Source organism: Carlito syrichta, unplaced genomic scaffold, assembly GCF_000164805.1.
Source record: "Carlito syrichta isolate Samal-C Ts95f unplaced genomic scaffold, Tarsius_syrichta-2.0.1 Scaffold306677, whole genome shotgun sequence".
NCBI classification, from domain to species: Eukaryota; Metazoa; Chordata; class Mammalia; order Primates; family Tarsiidae; genus Carlito; species Carlito syrichta.
In genome coordinates, this window is record NW_007250773.1 from 559,919 (window position 1) to 579,715 (window position 19,797).

At 41.6% G+C, this 19,797-nt stretch overlaps 1 protein-coding gene and 1 pseudogene across 2 annotated transcripts in view; one reads left to right on the forward strand and one right to left on the reverse strand.

Moving 5' to 3' along the window:
• The first annotated feature begins 1,271 nt into the window (after nt 1-1,271).
• On the forward strand, nt 1,272-1,492 carry LOC103265559 (annotated as a pseudogene). The gene has a single exon (XR_002482256.1). The product of XR_002482256.1 is annotated as a guanine nucleotide-binding protein G(I)/G(S)/G(O) subunit gamma-5 pseudogene (transcript).
• A 6,747-nt stretch (nt 1,493-8,239) lies between these two features.
• GRSF1 (G-rich RNA sequence binding factor 1) overlaps nt 8,240-19,797 on the reverse strand; it is a 35,351-nt gene continuing 23,793 nt past the window's right edge. The window contains exons 9-11 of the mRNA XM_021715105.1: nt 18,703-18,838; nt 11,659-11,665; nt 8,240-9,603 (exon numbers count right to left, since the gene is read on the reverse strand). Coding sequence (XP_021570780.1) covers nt 9,552-9,603; nt 11,659-11,665; nt 18,703-18,838 — 195 coding nt within the window. The 3' untranslated portion in view covers nt 8,240-9,551. The remainder of the gene's footprint in view (nt 9,604-11,658; nt 11,666-18,702; nt 18,839-19,797) is intronic.

Sequence of the window (19,797 nt, forward strand, 5' to 3'; positions counted from 1 at the left end):
AATCAGGGACACGTTAGTCCAGGTTTATGGGGATAATGCCATGAAGAAAATGGCCATGTACGAATGCATGAAATGTTTTTCTGAGGAGAAAGCGTCACTGATGAAGAGAGGTCAAGACAACCAGTAATAAACAGAACAGACGAAAACTTGGCAAAAATTCAAATTGTGCGTCAAAATCATCAGCTGAACTGAGAAGCCTAGCAGACCAAATAAACATCGATAGAAAACCAGGAACATCTTAACTGAAAATCTTGGCATGAGAAAGTTGTGCAAAAATGGTCCCGAAGGAGGTCTTACATCACGGCAATGCACCAGCTCACACAGTCCTGTCTGTGAGGGAGTTTTTTAGCCAATAAGCAAATAACTGTATTGGAACAGCCTTCCTACACACCTGATCTGGTCCCCAATGACTTTTTTTTAACCCGAAAATAAAGGAAATATTGAAAAGAAGACAATTGATGACATTCAGAACACCAAGAGTAATACGACAGCCCTGATGGAAACGCTTTTGGAAAACTCTGATGGAAAAACAATTCCAAAGTTGCTTTGATGGGTGGGCTAGACGCTGGCATTGGTGCATTGCTTCCCAAGGGGAGTACTTCGAAGGTGACCATAGTGACATTAAGCAGTGAGGCATTAGCACTTTTCCTAGGATGCGTTTGCGAATTTTTTTTTTTGAGCTGGAGTCTCACTCTGTCGCCCAGACTGGAGTGCAGTGGCTGCTCCCGGTCACTGCAGCCTTGACCTTCTAGGCTCTGGCGATCCTTCTGCCTCAGCCTTCCAAGTAGCTGGAACTACAGGTGTGCACTATCACACCCGACTAATTTTTTTGTTTTTTATTGTAGAGACACGAGGTCTCGCCAAGTTGCCCAGGCTGTCTCGAATCCGCAAGCTCAAGCAATCCACTCTCCTCAGCCTCCCAAAGTGCTGGAATTACAGGCTGAGCCACCAAGCCCAGCCTGTTTTGTCTCAAACTTCTAGGCTCAAGCAATCCTTTTGCCTCAGTCTCCCAAAGTGCTAGGATTACAGGCATGAACCACCGAGCCTGGCCCCAAGTCAAATCTTAATGACTTGTAGACATTAGCTGTTTGGGGACCTGTTATTGAAGTCTTCTATTTTATTCTCAACATTTCTGAGGACAGGTTGATTTTAATGTTAACACATTCATTACTTTTGTAGAGAGGTTTCTGTAAGTCAGTATACCAAATCAGAAACCAAGTATCTGACAAGCACAATTTCTACACCAAGAATAAAAAGGCACACAAGGCCTGGCTCTTGCACTCGCCATGTCTGGCTCCTCCAGTGTCGCCGCCATGAAGAAAGTGGTTCAACAGCTCCGGCTGGAGGCCGGGCTCAACCTCGTGAAAGTTTCCCCGGCAGCTGCAGACTTGAAACAATTCTGTCTGCAGAATGCTCAGCATGACCCTCTGCTGACTGGAGTATCTTCAAGTACAAATCCCTTCGACCCCAGAAAGTCTGCTCCTTTTTGTAGCAAAAGGAGTCTTTCAAAGGTTTCCCAAACCACTTCTGACAAACCAGTGAATATTCAAGAGAGCAAAATTTGAAGCCTGTACAAAAGCTCATCACTGCAACTCACGTGCCATAATACACAAACTTCTACTTTTGTCAGTCTTGAACATCTACCTCTCTAAATTTTCATGAATTTCTATTTCACAAGGGTAACTGTTTTATATACACTGGTAGCAGCATACAATAAAATACTTAGTATAAAAAAATAAAAAATAAAAAGGCACAAACTTTAGTGTATTATCTCGAAATGTAAAACTGGTTTAAAATTCAAATCAGTAAGCAGTGGAAAGCATTGCTGAGAATATCAGATTCCTAAGTCTTAATAATTAAGCACAGTAAAGAAGAGGTAACTTCCTCCAGTTGGCAGATAGCGACAACTCTGTACAAGTCTCCCGAAAGCAGTAATAACAGCGTTTCTGGCACAAACGTTTCATTTATATTTAGTTACAAAGTCTACCACAAACAATATAGTCTTATAAATCAGAGCAGGTTAAAAACTAGCATGACATCGCTTGTATTCCCCAACTTCTTGAGGAAGAAATGAATGGAATTGGCCGGGCATGGTGGCTCGAGCCTATAATCCCAGCACTTTGGGAGGCTGAGGCAGGAGGACTGCCTGAGCCCAAGGATTTAAGACCAGCCTGGGCAACTTGGTGAGACCTCGTCTCCACAATAAATCAAAAAGTTAGCCGGGGGTGGTGGCACACACCTGTAGTTCCAGCTACTTGGAAGGTTGAGGCGGAAGGATTGCCTGAGCCCAGCAGGTCGAGACTGCGATGGCCGTGAGCAGCGTGCCACTGCACTCCAGCCTGGGCAACAGAGTGAGACTCCCAACTCAAAAAAAAAAGAAAGAAATGAACAGAATTAATAGCCAGTCTATCTGAAATTTTCAGTAACTCAGTCTCCCTGGGTCTTGGTCTGTATTCCCGAATGTCTGATACTTTGCCAAGTGGCAGAAGGCAAGGTTAAAACCTCTTTTATTTCAGTTAGAACAGGGTATTTTAGAATCCTGTCTTTGAATAGACTTGGAAAGTTTTGCCTGTGGGCTAATTAAGATTCTTCAATATACCTCGGTGAGCCTTGTGACTGTCATTGAACCATTCCTTGTTTTTTTGAGTTGGAGTCTCACTCTCTCACCTAGGCTGGAGTGCAGTGGCACGCTCACGGTCACTGCAGTCTCCATTTGCTGGGCTCAGGCGATCCTTATGCCTAAGCCTTCCAAGTAGCTGGAACCACAGCCATGCACCACCACTCCCAGCTAATTTTTTTAACTTAACATAGAGATGAGGCCTTGCCATGTTGCCCAGCTGGTCTCAAACCCCTGGGCTCAGGCAATCCTCTCATATCCACCTCCCAAAGTGCTGCGATTACAGGTGTGAGCCACTGCACCCCGCAGTCAATCCATATTCTAGAGTCCACCTTGGTTGCAAACCTTCATGCCTTACCACCATATGCTTTCAGAATCATTTCACAGCTGCACGTGGTAGCTCATGCCTATAATCCTGGCACTTCGGTACGTAAGGGTGAAAGGATTGCTTAAACCCAGGCATTTGAAACCAGCCTAGGCAATATAGTGAGACCTTGTCCCCGCAAAAAATCAAAAACTTAGTCAGGTATGATGGCAGATATCTGTAGTCACAGCTATTCAGGAGGCTGAGGCAGGAGGATTGCTTGAGCCCAGGTCAAGGTCATGGTGAGCCATCAGAATGCCATGCACTCCAGCCTGGGCAATAAAGTGGAGATCCTGACTCAAAATAAATAAATAATCATTTACCCGAGATGTCCTAATTCTGACACAAAACCCAGAAAGCATAAAAGGAGAGATTTAAGAATTCAAGCTTGTAAAAATAATTTCTGCCATGATGAGCAAAAAAAGAGGACAAATTGCGGGGGAAAGCTATTAGTACTTAAAGCTCACTATAGGAACAAATGTCTCCTGCAAATTAGTTAAATTTTAACAGACTGCCGGGCGTGACTGCCTGAGTCCACTGGTTTAAGACCAGCCTGGGCAACTTGGCGAGACCTCCTCTCTACAATAAATCAAGAAATTAGCTGGCTGTGGTGGCGTGCGTCTGTGGTTCCAGCTACTTAAAAGGCTGAGGCAGAAGGATCACCTGAGCCCAATAGATCAAAGCTGCAATGGCTGTGAGCATGCCACTGCTCTCTAGCCTGGGCGACAGAGTGAGACTCTTACTCAAAAATTAATAAATAAAATGACATTTCAGATCACTAGATATTTGGTGACTAGAAACTAATATTAAGAATGATGACTTTTTAAGTCCCTTTTTTTTTTTAAGAGCTGCATACTGGATGTTCACTGGTGAAATGCCACCTATGATTTCCTTTAAAATTAATGATGGGCCGAGTGCGGTGGTTCACGCCTGTAATTCCAGCACTTTGGAAAGCAAAGATGATAGGATTGCCTGAGCCCAGGGGTTCGAGACGCCTGGGCAACTTGGAGAGGCCTCATCTCTACAATAAATCAAAAGCTTAGCTGGGTGTGCTGGTGCGCGCCTGTGTTTCCAGTTACTTGGAAGACTGACACAGAAGGATCGCCTGCACCTAGCACGTCAAGGCTGCAGTGGCAGTGAGCATGCCACTACATTCCAGCCTGGGTGACAGAGTGAGACTCTGACTCAAATAAAAAGGGGGGGGGCATTAAAATTAATGAGGTCTGGCATGGTGGCTCAGCCTGTAATCCCAGCACTTTGGGAGGCCGAGGTGAGAGGATTACCTGAGGCTAGGGGTTCGAGACTAGCCGGAACAACGTGGTGAGACCTTGTCTCTACAATAAATCACAAAAAACCTAGTCACTCATGGTGATGTGTAGCTCCAGCTACTTGGAAGGCTGAGGTAGAAGGATCGCCGGAGCCCAGCAGATCGTGGTTGTGATGGCCCTGAGCGTGCCACTGCACTCCAGCCTGGGAGACAAGAATGAGACTCCATCTCCAAAAAAAAAAAAAAAAAAAATTAATGAGGAAAAGTGGATGAGGATTATAGATGCAAAAAGGCTGATCATAAACTTAATTGATGGCTATGTGGGATGTCTATTGTTCTATTTTTCTATGTTTGAAATTTCCTGCACTAAGGGTTTTTCTGAGAAAAAGGAAAATGGGGATGAAAACATGAAGACAGGACATAGAAAGGAACTCCGGATACTCTCTAAAACAATGAAAGGCTGATCTTCAGAGAATACCATCGTTTTGCTTTGTGTGGGTATTTTCTAATCTGTCAGATTGGTAACAGATCGCTGGGCTGGGGAGGCTATGGGGACATGGCACTTGCACTGCTGGTGCAAATTATGAAATAACACCTCAGTATAAATTTAACTTTAGATGTAAATTACAAGTGCCCATGAGCTTCCCCTTTATCCTACAGAGAAATGTATGTACATACAAAATGACATAAGTTTATACAGATATTTCGTTTCTGCATTGTAAAAGCAAAAACGTTGGAAGCAACTTACATGGTTCATCAGTACTGACAGGTTAAATCACATACAACCACACTACACAATCATTAAAAAGGGATGAGGAAAGATCTTATATGCTAATATAAAATGATCTTTACAGCCAGGCATGGAGGCTCAAGCCTGCAATCCCAGCACTTCAGAAGGCAGAGGCGAGAGTGATTGCCTGAGCAATCAGGGGTTCAAGACCAGCCTGAGCAACTTGGTGAGACCTTGTCTCTACAAAAAAAAAAAAAAAAAAAAGCCAGGGGTGGTATCACGCACCTGTAGTTCCAGCTACTTGGAAGACTGAAGTGGAAGGACCACCTGAACCCAGCAGGTTGAGGCTGCAGTAGCCATGAGTGCAGTGATACACTCCAGCCTGCAACAGAGTGAGACTCCAACTCAAAAAATAAAAAAAATGATCTTTAAGTAGAAAAAGGAAATACAGAACAGTATGTATAGTATAATTTATAATTTAAGAAGAAATGAAAATGTCTGTTCTTAGTTGCTTATTTATACAGTAAAAGTCACTGGGAATTTACATTAGGGACTGATGACATGGCTACCTGAGGAGAGGAACAATGGAGCTGAAGTACAGGGTGCAAAGGAGAACATTCGCTGTACGTCCTTTGTTATCTCTTGAAATTTATTTCCTTCAAAATTAAAATCTCAACAATTTAAAAATTAGTCTACTCTTCATTTTCATATCAAGGCTGACTAGACTAAACTTTCCTATATGCCTCTTCCAAATCTTAGTAAGAAAACCACCCTAGAAAATTGGGCAAAAAATCTGAACCGTCCTCTCACTGAAGATGATATAAATCATTACGTGAAAAGATGCTCCACATCTGTCATCACAAAATTGAAAATATGAGACCACCACACACCTCTGTAATAGCTAAAGTCCAGAACAGTAACATCATCAATGCTGGTGAAGCCAGGCCCGGTGGCTCACACCTATAATCCTAGCACTTTGGGAGGCTGAGGTGAGAGGATTGCCTGAGCCCACGGGTTGGAGACCAGCCTGGGCAACTTGGCAAGATCTCTACAATAAATCGAAAAATTAGCCAGGCATGGTGGCACATGCCTGTGGTTCCAGCTACTTGGAAGGCTGAGGTGGAAGGATCACCTGAGCACAGCAGGTCAAGGCTATGGTGGCCATGAGCATGCCACTACACTCCAACCTGGGTGACAGAGTGAGACACCGACTCAAAAAAATAAAATGCTGATGAGAATGAAGAGCTACAGAACTCTCATTCATTGCTGGTGAGAATGCAAAATAGTCACGCTGTGAGACAGCTTGAAACATACTCTTCTACAATCCCACAATTGAATTTCTTAAAATTTACCCAAAGGAATTAGACATGTCCACACCAAAACCTGCACGTGAATGTATAGAGCAGCTGTATTTCCTTCCTACAAACTTCAGAGATTATTTTCTAATCTGCTAAACTCAGGGGAAGAAACGTTACTACATTAAAGCAATGTGATTTTGTAAAAGCCCCTAAAACTTGGAACTGCCTCTACTTTATAGCTGAGATAGACTATTTCTACTCTATAATAAAGGTCCTACCAATTAAATGTGAGTGTCGTCATGTAGCTTGGGGGAAACTTCCAGAACAATGGAGTGTTTTACTTAAATAATAAAACGATCGGGATGTAACCCAGAGAACAATAAATCTCCACATGCGAATCAAATAAGGACTATTTAAGACAAAGGATATAGAGCATGTTGGCTAATAGTCAGCAGGGTCACTGTATACACAGTCACCTTCATGGGAGTGGCTTTCTTGGGTTTCTTCTTTCCAATACTACGGTAGTAGTGAGAAGGATTTAGAGCCTTCCACCCAGAGCAAACACAGTCTCCCTTCCCACACAGTAGCTTCAGTCACCCAGGCATAGAAGGACAAACACTCTGGTTCTGCTACATCCTCTGGTATCAGTGTGTATTCTGATTGTATTACAATCTTCAGCAATTTTCTCCTTGGTATTAAAACACTACTCTCAGCGTTCTCCCTTACAGTTCCTTGAGAAGTAGCTAGGTCAAAGCAAGAAATGAGCACCCTGACCATATATCCCAAGAATCCACTCTTCTTGATAGCTTGACCACAAGAGATTAAAAAGACATAAGGAACCCAAGCAGATGAGAGAAAGTCACCGCCATTGCTTCCTTCAATAACAAAGAATGATGCACAACCCAGTTTTGTTAAAGTCTGGGGAGAGAGAAATATGTCCTTTGTTTGAATAGAAATAAAGATTCAGCCAGACTCAGTGACTCAGCCTATAATCCCAGCACTTTGGGAGGCCAAGGCAAGTGGATTGCCTGAGGCTGCGGGTTCAAGACCCACTTGGACAACTTGGTGAGACCTCATCTCCACAATAAATCAAAAAATTAGCTGGGCATGGTAGCACACAGCTGTAGTTCCGGCTACTTGGAAGGCTAAGGAGGAAGGATTGCCTGAGCCCAGCAGGGTGAGGCTGTGGTGGCCTTGAGCATGTCACTGCACTCCAGCCTGGGTGACAGTGAGACTCCAACTCAAAAAAATAAACATAAAGTTATTGCAAATGAACAAATTCCTTACTACACCAATCACAGTAGACCCCACAAGTCTTTTCTCCAGCAAATTAGATACCATCACTAAAGGAAGAGGAAAAATATGATCACACTCTGTCAGACTGTACCACTGAAGACACCAGTCCTTACAGCTGGGTACATTCAACCACACATGAAAATGCATTTCGGCCAGGCTCGGTGGCTCAGCCTGTAATTCCAGCACTTTGGGGGGCCGAGGTGAGTGGATTGCCTGAGTCGCTGGGTTCGAGACCTGCCCAGGCAACTTCGAAACACGCCCGGGCAACTTTGTGAGACCTTGTCTCTACAATAAATCAAAAATTAGCCGGGCATGGTAGCATGTGCCTATTGTTCCAGCTACTTGGAAGGCTGAGGCGGAAGGATCACTGGAGCCCAACAGGTTGAGGCTGCGGTGGCCGGGAGGGTGCCACTGCCCTCCAGCCTGGGCGACAGAGTGAGACTCCAACTCTTTAAAAAGAAAAAAGAAAGAAAAGAAAAGAAAATGCATTTCCATCTAAGTAGTAGTACTGGAGAGGTTTGAGTTGGTTGATTAAGTCATGTTCTTACAGAACGATTGAAAAACACAACTGAAAATTAACCATTTCTTCATATATTAATATAGAAGGAATTCATGTAATAAAATATATTCAGTTGATTCACACACTCCAATAATAAATACTCTTAAGTAATCTTCAGCCTGAAACAAGCCTTCATTTATTGACTACTTACAGTACAGTGATTTCATATCTTAGCTGGTAATCAAAGATACTATGTATTAAGTGAGAGAAGACATAATCTCTCTTTCAGATATCACCTCTCAGAAATCTGGGCACATTTAATTTTAAGAACTAGAATTGCATCTCCTGGTGGCCGTCGTCACCCTGAGAACAGGAACAAGGCAAAGAAAGTATACAGGACTTTGATTCTCCTACACAGGTGCACATAAAGTTAGTTTATTAATGACTACATTTTGAAGCCAGCCATTTAATCCAATATTTAAATAACAAGCTGTTTAATATTAAAGCAGAATGTACTGCCACAGTGTGACAGAAGTACAGCTTTATCCATAAACCCTTCACATAATTATACATTAAATGCTATTTTTATTTAAGCAAGGCACCCCTACTTGTTCTAAAATATGGGATGTGCTACCCCATTGAAAAAGCAAATGAGGAGACAGACTTTTTTCCTATCTAGAGCTGGTTTAAATTCAAGTGAAGCCATTAATGTCCTCACCAGTCAGGACTGTTCTAACATGTCACTTCACAGTTTTGAGACTAACGAACACAGTTAAAGTTTACCCAAAACCAAAAAAGGAGGAGAGGGACGGTTCAGACAACTTTTAAGTTAAGACTAGAATGCCCCCTTAAGCAGACAGGCACCAAAGTTAAATGCCTTCAGCACAAAGCTTATAAAGGCAGAACATTTCTAAAGACATAAAACCACCAAACTGTTGTCATTTATACTCACTAACCTGTGATATTTTTTGTTTTGATCTTTTTTTTCAATTCTATCTCTAGCTAAGTAATCAAATACAGATAAATTTAAAACTATTCTGCCAAACCATACTGGTTCAAAGGTCTGGAATCTTTTTTTTTTTTTTGCTTTGGTGAGTGTTTGGGTAAAATAAATCATTATTTTACTCTATGAGAAGGTTTACATCAGAGCTCTCAATTCACAGGCAAAAATAACAAAACCCTTGAACAGATCATTTTTTAAATGGGAGAAAGATTTTTAAAGAACAGTGAATAAAAATATGTAGTCTTTACAATGGGTAATATATCTTCTATGAAAACAAACTGCTTAATCATACAAAGACCATATTTTTATATCAGATACTGGATAGTTTAAACAAAAATTTTAATTTGTAGTTCAATCATTTAATAATCCTAAACTGAATCTTTCCTTTTTAAACAGTCCACTATGAAATTTTTTCAGAAGCAAATAACCCAAAATACCAGTCCTTTCTCTAGCAGTTGCTGCTAATAAACTAGAACTTTACATCCCATGTTCAAGAAAGATGTGCAAATGAAATGCTTCTTGCTTCACCCTGAAAATAAAACAAAAAAAGTTGCATTTATTAAAATGAAAGCACTTGTTCCCATGCCATTTAAAATTTAAAAATGAGGAAAATTAGTAAGGCACTAGTGTTCACAGATTGACATAGATAGATTTTCAGAATTGAGCACAGAATATATTTTACATAGATTTTAGCTAACATAAATATTTAACATCACAGAATTGGGGAACTTTGTTCAAAAATAGCCTATGACACCTATGGTAACAGAATGTCCCACATGTATTAAAGAAATCATTACACTTAAGTGTCTCAAAAGTACACACTGTTACATGAAGAAAAATGATTGCAATAATAATTAAAATACTTTATGGGGGAAAAAGACACCATGTATTTAGTCGAGAGAAGGGACATCAAGACATATTAAGCAAATCCATCAAAGAAAGGTAATACTATAAAATCATATACTTCTTGGCCAGGTGCAATGGCTCATGCCCGCAATCCCAGAACTTTAGGAGGCTAAGGCAGGAGGACTGCTTGAGCTCAGGAGTTCAAAACAGCCTAGGCAACGTGTCAAGACCTCATGTCTTCAAAAAAATTTTTTTAAATTAGCCAGGTGTGGTGGTGCATGCCTGCAGTCCCAGCTACTCAGGAGGCTGAGTCAGAAGAATCACCTGAACACAGGAGGTCAAAGCCACAGTGAGCTATGATCATGTCACTGCACTCAAGCCTGGCCAACACTGTGAGACCCCAACTCAAAAAATAAAAAATATATTTCCTAAACAAAAAGTTATTTTCATGACACCATTTCAGGAAAAGGAAACAGTGGCACATTATCTGTGTACATGAGTGATATACCCTGGTTACAAATGTATCCTTTTTGAGTTGGAGTCTCACTACGTTACCCAGGCTGGAGTGCAGTGGCACGCTCACAGCCACTGCAGCCTCAACCTGCTGGGTTCACGTGATCCTTCCTCCTCAGCCTTCCAAATAGCTGGAACTACAGGCGAGAGCCACCACGCCTGGTTAATTTTTTATTTTATTGTAGAGATGAGGTCTCACCAAGTTGCACTGGCTGGTCTGGAACCCATGAGCTCAGGCAAGCCTCTCACCTAGGCCTCCCAAAGTGCTGGGATTATAGGTCTGAGCCACCATGCCCAGCCTAAATGTATCCTTTAAAAAATATCTTAAGGGCAACCCCCTGGGGTCCCCTCCCACTGTGGAAGCTTTTCTGTCCTCTCAGTAAATCCTGCTTTCTTTTTAAAAAATCTTAAAACTGAAAAAATGTGTTTAAGGAAAACTAATACAAGAAACATTTTCAAGGTATCACGATTTATACCTACATTAAAGGTAGCTGTAAAATTATTTTTAGGCACATAGCATGAGTGCTGGAAAATGTGCATAAAAAGTCTGTATATACCTGCATAATGAACATCTGTATACCTAACCCTGAATTGTACCCCACATCTTCAAAATTAAAAATAATTAAAAAAAATTTTTTTAAGTCTGTATATGGCTAATGCTCAAAAATACTATACAATCCTAATAAATTCTATTTCACAGAAGTTTCACTCCTTATATTAATGTTTTGATTATCATGATTAGTTTAATCTTTACTTTAAAAAAGAATGGGCCAGATGCAGTGTGGCTCACATCTATAATCCCAGCACTTTGGGAGGGCAAGGTGAGAGGACTGCCTGAGTCCACAGGTTCGAGACCAGCCTGGTCAACTTAATGAGACCTCATCTCTACAATAAATAAAAAAAAAAGTAGCCAGGCATGGTGGCACATGCCTGTAGTTCCAGCTACCTGGAAGGCTGAGATGGAAGGATCACTTGAGCCCAGCAGGTCGAGGCTGTGGTGGCCATGAGTGTCCACTCCAGCCTAGACAACAGAGTGAGACTCCAACTCAAAAAAAAAAAAAAAAAAATGGTTTCTACCATATTGCAAACTAGTGAGTTGATGATGATTAATTTATCAACTGAAAATAATTTCCAAGGTTGAACCTCTTAAATTTACCTTACCATCTGGAACCCCAGGAAGGCTTATTTTCCTTTTGGACATGAATTCAGGAATAGTTCAATATACCTATGATCTGAGGATAATAAAGAGATTTGTTTTAAAAAGATGAAAAGGCAGAAAAAATATGAGAACCATTTTTTCCTCACAGTTCAAACAACTCAAACCCTTTACCCTTTCCTTTCCCTAATTAAAAGCAAAATCAAAAAATGGACAAAATGGCTGGGCACGGCGGCTCATGCCTGTAACCCCAGCACTTTAGGAGGCTGAGGTGGGAAGATCACTTGAGCCCAGGAGTTCAAGAGCCCATCAACATGTGATCCCCATCTCTATGTAAGAATAAAAAAATTAGCCGGGCTCTGTGGCTCAGCCTGTAATCCTGCGCCTTTGGGAGGCTGAGGTGAGTGGAATGCCTGAGTCCGTGGGTTTGAGACCCGCCTGGGCAGGCGAGACCTCATCTCTACAATAAATCAAAAAATTAGCCGGGCATGGTAGCGCACGCCTATAATTCCGGCTACTCGGAAGGCTGAGGCGGAAGGATCGCCGGAGCCCAGCAGGTCGAGGCTGTGGTGGCCGGGAGCGGCCAGTGCACTCCAGTCTGGGCAACAGAGTGAGACTCCAACTCAAAAAAAAAATTAAAATTAAAAAAATTTTAAAAATTAACTAGGCATAATGGTGCACACCCACAGTGCCTCAACTACTCAGGGGGCTGAGGCAAAAGGACTGCCTGAGCCCAGTGAGGCCGTGAGTGTGCCACTGAACTCCAGCCTCAGCAAGAGTGAGACCTTGACTCAAAATAAAAGAAAAAAAAAAACCTACCTAACACTGGACAAAAATATGTAGAGTAATTAGCAGACAAATAAAATGCTTTATTCATTACATTTAATTTAGCAGTATTAAAAGAATACAAATTTCCCAAGGAAAAATTCTACAATCCAAAATAGAAACAGACATTTATAAGCAAAGACAAGCATCAAAAATGATAACAGGTCAGGCATGGTGGCGCATGCCTGTAATTTTTCGAGAACAGCCTGGACAACACAAAGACCCCATCTGTCTGTACAAAAAAAATAAAAAATAAAAAATTAGCCAGATGTGGTGGCATGTGCCTGTAGTCCCAGCTACTTGGGAGGCTGAGACAAAGGATCACTTGAGCCCAGAAGGTAGAGTAGCCTCAGCAACAGAGTGAGAGATCCTGACTCAAAAAAAAGGACAATAGCCGGGCTCGGTGGCTCAGCCTGTAATTCCGCGCCTTTGGGAGGCTGAGGTGAGTGGATCGCCTGAGCCTGCGGGTTCAAGACCCACCTGGGCAACTTGGTGAGACCTCATCTCTACAATAAATTAAAAAATTAGCTGGGCATGGTAGCGCGCGCTTGTAGTTCCAGCTTCTTGGAAGGCTGAGGAGGAAGGATCGCCAGAGCCCAGCAGGTTGAGGCTGCAGTGGCCACTGCACTCCATCCATCTGGGCGAGAGAGTGAGACTCCAACTCAAAAAAAAAAAAAGAAAAGACAATGACTAAGTGGCCTGGGACACCCTTCTAAGCCCTACTAGTCAGCTGGAATGCACATGTGCAGGGTGCCTCATCTCCTTTCCCCTGCAACACCCCAGAAGGCTCAAAACAGACAGAAAACATGGGAAATCCCAGAGCCCTGCACTTGGCCCGGGCTGGCTGGGCACTTCCTCCAAGCATCAATGGCTAAGGACAAACCCTGCAGCCACTATGGTAGTCGGCTTCTCCCACAAGTGCCACCTCCTGGCTAGAGGTCAGCAGTACAGTCCACCACATGGGATACAATACCTCAGCTTTAGGGAAAGCCAGGTTCCAAGCGCTGGCCAATACTTTCCAAGCCACCCTAGTCATCTTGGATGCCGTGAGCCAGTGCAGGTACACAGCACAAAGCTGCCACAGCTGGAAATTGAGAAACTCACCACGCCGAGGCTGTATATAACCAAGAGAACCTCACAGTGCCTACATCAGCTCCCTGCCCACCTCAAGTAAGAAGAAATCGTCTACCCAAATGAGAAGGAAACAGAAGAATAATTCTGATAATATGAAAAAACAAGAGTTCTCCAATGTCCTCAAAAGACCACAGCAACTCTTCAGCAACGAACCCTAAGCAAAATGAAATTGCTGAAATCCAGACACATAATTTAAAGGTTGATGATAAAGCTGGTGAATGAACTTCAGGAGAAAGTTGAAAACCAACATAAAAGAATTTTTAAAAACTAATCAGGACACAGATGAAAAATTCCCCAAAACTATGATACTTTAAGAAAAAGAAAAAAAACCCTTGAAATTCAGGAAATGAAAGAAGTATTTTAGGAAGTACAGAATGCAGTGTTTTAACAGTAGACTAGAACAAGCAGAAGAAAGGATCTCAGACCTTGAAGACAAGCTTTTGAATTAACTCAGAGAATAACAAAGAAAAAAGAATCAAGAGAATGTAACAAAGTCCCCAAGAAATATGGGATTATGTAAAACATCCAAACCTAAGAATCATAGGTGTTGCTGAGGAAGAAGAGAAAACCTATTTGACAGAATAACAGAAGAAAATTTTCCTGGTCTTGGCAGAGATCTAAACATCTAGCTACAAGAAGCTCAAAGAAACCCCAAAGACTCATCGCAAAGAGGTCATCCCGAGGCATATAATCAGCAGGCTATACAAAGTTAATGTGAAGGAAAGAATTTTAAAAGAAGTGAGACAAAAGCATCAAATAACTTACAAAGCTAAACCTACCAGACTAACAGCAGACTTCTCAGAAGAAACCCAAGCCAGGAGAGTGGGAACCATCTTCAAGCTCTTCAAACAGAATGTCAGCGACAGATTTTGTGTCCCACAAAACTAAATTTCATAAGTGAAGTCCTTCACAGACAAGCAAAACTGAGGGAATTTGTCACCACTACACCAGCTCTACAAGAAATATTCAAGAGTCCTAAATATCAAAACAAAAGGTCGAAATATACCAGTAGAAAAATGCTGGATCATAAAGCTCACAGGACTTACAGAACATCAACACAATAGAGAAAAGAAATAAAGTAACCAGGTAACGACCAGTATGAAGAATACAATAGTACCTCAAATATCATTAACTCTGAACGTAAAAGGTGTCAATGCCCCACTAAAAAGATATAGACTGGCAGAATGGATAAAAACACACAATCCAAATTCTGCTGCCTTCAAGAGACCCACTTAACTCACAAGGACTCCTACAGACTCAAGGTAACGGGATGGGGAAAAATATTCCAAACACATGGAAACCAAAAAAGGACAGGAGTAAACAATCTCATATCAGGTAAAACAGGCTTTAAATTAACAATATTAAAAACAAAGACAGCTATAATACAATGATAATGAAGTCGATCCAAAGAGAAGACGTAACAATTTTAAATATACATATGCCTAACAACAGAGCTCCCAGCTTTATAAGAAAAAAATCTACTAGATCTAAAAAAAAGTCATAGCTAGCAATACAATACTACTGGGATATTTCAACATTCCATTGACAGCAACAGACAGATAGAGGCTGAAAATCAGCAAAGAAACTTTGAAGTTAAACAAAACTCTAGAGCAAATGCAATTAACAGACATCTACAGAACATTCTATTCCAAAACTACAGAACACACATTTTTCTCATCAGCACACGGAACATAAGATAGACCATATGATAGGCCACAAATCAAGTCTCAATAAATTTTAAAAAATCAAAATCATATCAAGCACCACCTCAGACCACAGTAGATTAAAACGAGAAATAAACTCCAAGGACTCGTGAACAAAACAAAGATATGGAAGTTAAACAATTTACTTCTGAACGACCCTTGGGTCAACAATGAACTAAAGTTGGAGCCGGGCTCGGTGGCTCAGCCTGTAATCCCGCGCCTTTGGGAGGTTGAGGTGAGTGGATTGCCTGAGCCCACGGGTTCGTGACCCACCTGGGCAGGCGAGACCTCATCTCTACGATAAATTTAAAAAATTAGCCGGGCGTGGTAGCACACGCCTGTAATTCCGGCTACTCAGAAGGCTGAGGCAGAAGGATTGCCGGAACCCAGCAGGTCGAGGCTGCGGTGGCCGGGAGCGGCCACTGCCCTCCAGTCTGGGCGACAGAGTGAGACTCCAACTCCAAAAAAAAAAAAAAAGAAAGAAAGTTGGAAATTTAAAAAATCCTTGAAATGAATGACAACAATGAAACAAGTTATCAAAACCTCCAAGACACAGCCAAGCTGTGCTCAGAGACAAATTTATAACACTTAAGGCCTATGTTAATAAGACTGGAAGATCACATACTGACAACCTAACATCAACCTCAAGGAACCAGAAAAACAAACAAAACCCAAGGCTAGCAGAAGGAAATAAATACCAAAGATCATAGTCTTTAGGGTATGAATTCTGCCAGACCTTCAAAGAACTGGCACCAATTTTGCTGAAGCTATTCCACAAGACTGAAGAGGAGGGAATCCTAACTCATTCTATGAGGCCAGTATCACTCTGATTCCAAAGCCAGCAAAATACACAAAAAAGAAAACCACAGACAACATCCCTTATGAACACAGACACAAAAATCCTCAACACAATATTTTCAAACTGAATTCAACAGAACATAAAAAAATAGCACACCATAACCAAGTGGGTTTTATCCCAGGAATGCAAGGGTAGTTCAACATACACAAGTTAACAAATATGATCCACTACATAAATAGAATGTAAAACAAAAACTGCATGATCATTTCGACACAGAAAAGGCATTTCATAAAATCCAGCATCCCTTCATGATAAAAATCCTCAGCAAAACAGGCATAGAGGGAACATTCCTCAAAATAATAAAAGTTATATACAATAAAAAACAGCCACAGCCAATGTCATCCTGAACATAAAAAAGTTGGACACATTCTCCCTCAGAACTGGTACAAGGCAGGGATGCCAATTTTCACCACCAGAGCAATCAGGCAAGAATAAGAAATAAAGAGTATCCAAATTGTAAAAGAAGAAATCAAACTATCTTTGTATGCTAATGATATGATCTTATAACTAGAGAACCCTAAAGACTCCTGGACTTGATAAATGAATTCAGTAAAGTTTCAGGTCACAAAATCAAATCAAATCAAATCAGGTCACACACAAATCAGTAGCACTGCTATACACCAATAGCGACCAGGCTGAGAAACAATTCAAGAACTCAATTCTATTTACAATAGCAGCCAAAAAGCTAAAATACCTTGGAATATATTTAACCAAGGAGATGAAAGACATCTACAAGGAGAACTACAAAACTCTAATTAAAAAACCACAGAGGACACAAACATTGGAGAAACATCCTATGCTTACAGATTGTATTCGAATAATCAACATTATTAAAATAATGATAGGCCGGGCTCTGTGGCTCAGCCCAGAATCCCAGCACTTTGGGAGGCTGAGGCTAGTGGATTGCCTGAGCCCGCGGGTTCGAGACCCACCCAGGCAACTTGGCGAGACTTCGTATCTACAATAAACAAAAAAAGAGCCGAGCATGGTAGCACTTGCCTGTAGTCCCAGCTACCAGGAAGGCTGAGGCAGAAGGATCGCCAGAGCCCAGCAGGTCATGGCTACGGTGGCCATAAGCGTGCCACCGCACTCTAGTTGGGCGATAGAGTGAGACTCCAACACACAAACAATAATAATAAATAAATAGACCATATTACTCAAGGTAGTCTAGATTCAATGCAATCTCTATCAACCTACCAGTGTCATTTTTCACAGAATTAGAAAAAGCCATCCCCTAAAATTCATATGGAACCAAAAAAGAGCCAGAATAGCCAAAGCAATTCTAAACAAAAAGAACAGAGCTGGAGGTATCACATTACCTGACTTTAAATTATACTACAAGGCTGTAGTAACCAAAACAGCATGGTATTAGTACAAAAACAGACATACGGACCAATGGAACAGAATAGAGTATCCAAAAATAAACCCAAATACCACCAGCCAACTGATCTCTGACAAAGCAAACAAAAACATACACTGGGCAAAGGACACCCTATTCAACAAAAGGTACTGGGAAAATTGTATAGCTACATGCAGAAAAATGAAACTTGATCCCTGTCTCTCCCCATATACAAAAATTAACTCAAGATCGATTAAGACTTAAAACATCAGATCTGAAACCATAAAACTCCTGGAAGAAAACCTAGGAAAAACTCTTATGGACATTGGCCTAGTCAAAGAATACGACTAAAACCCCAAAAGCAAACGCAACTACAATAAAAATTAAAAAGTGAGATTTAATTAAACTAAAAAGCTTCTGCACAGCGAAAGAAATATTGAACAGAGCAAACAGGCAACCTACAGAATGGGAGAAGATATTCATAAACAATACATACATCTGACAAAGGACTAATATTCAGAATCTATAAAAAAACTTTTAAAAAACAGCAAGATAAAAGCAAATAACCCCATTAACAAGTGGGCAAACGACATGAACAGACATCTCTCAAAAGAAAATACACAAATGGCCCACAAAAATATGAAAAAATGTTCAACACTGCTCATCATCAGGGAAATGCAAATTGAAACCACAATGAGATACCATCTTACACCAGTCAAAATGGCCATTATTAAAAAAGCAAAAAACAACAGATGCTAGCACGGATGTGGAGAAAAAGGAACATTTATACACTGTTGCTGGGAGTGTAAATTACTACAACTTCCATGGAAAGTGGCATGGAGGTGACTCAAAGAACTAAAAGAAGATCTACCATGTGATCCAGCAATCCCACTACTAATTATCTATGGTAAGAACAAAGGTTCCTATGTAAAAAAGACACCAGCACCCACATATTGTTCACTGCAGTACAATTCACAACTGCAAATATATGGAATTAACCTAAATGCCCATCAATTGATTGGTGGACAAAGGAAATGTGGTATATATACACCATGGAATACTATGCAGGCATAATAAAGAATGAAATCATGTCCTTTGCAGCAACATGGAGCTACAAATTATCATCCTAAGTAAGCTGACTCAGAAACAGAAAACCAAACACTGCATGTTCTCACTCATATTTGGGAACTAAACAGTCATAAAGATGGAAATATGGGGAGGGGAAGACAACGAAAGCCATGGGCAGTACTTACGAACGTGGGACCGATCCTTGAGCATCGCTGCCACAGCATCCTCATGGGTATCGAAGTGCACGTCAGCTTCTCCAGTGGCCTTCCCACTAGAACTGTATTCCATGGTGATTCTAGCAGGCTTCAGTGGAGCGAAAAACTAAACAAAGGCAGCCAAGAAGAGCACAATGAAGGTAGGTCCAATTTTCAGAAGTCTGGTGGCTCCTCATTTTCTTTGCAGACTGGGATACATACACCTGACAAATATGTTCTTAGGGAATCCCCTCTTGAACTTACACATCTACCAACTCTTCTGGCTTTTCTAATTCTCAGAACTTAAGGTTACATTCAAATTTTTGTTCTCAAAGAACCAAAAACAACAAACACAATCACTACAGAAATGGATCTCCAACCTTTTTTTTTTTTGAGTTGGAGTCTCACTCTGTCACCCAGGCTGGAAGGCAGTGGCATGCTCCCAGTCACCGCAGCCTTGACCTGCTGGGCTCAGGCAATCCTTCCACCTTAGTCTTCCAAGTAGCCAGTACTACAGGCGAGCACGCTACCATGCCCAGCTAATTTTTTGATTTATTGTAGAGACGAAGTCTCGCCATGTTGCCCAGGCTGGTCTGGAACACGCGGGCTCAGGCAGTCCTCTCACCTCGGCCTCCAAAGTGCTGGGATTATAGGCTTGAGCCACCACACCCAGCCTTACTTCATTTCTTAATAATTCATTTTTATTTAGCCAGGCGCAGTGGCTCATGCCTATAATCCCAGTACTTTGGGAGGCCAAGGTGAGAGGACTGCCTGAGCCCACGTGTTCCAGAACAGCCTGGGCAACTTGGCAAGACCTCATCTCCACAATAAATCAAAAAATTAGCCGGGCATGGTGGCACGTGCCTGTAGTTACAGCTACTTTGTATGGCTGAGGTGGAAGGATTGCCTGAGCCCAGCAGGTTGAGGCTGTGGTGGCCATGAGCAGTGTGCCACAGCCCTCCAGCCTGGGAGACAGAATAGACTCCAACTCAAAAAAATATTCTTTTTTTTTTTGAGTTGGAGTCTCACTCTGTCACCCAGACTAGAGTGCAGTGGCTGCTCCCGGCCACCGCAGCCTCAACCTGC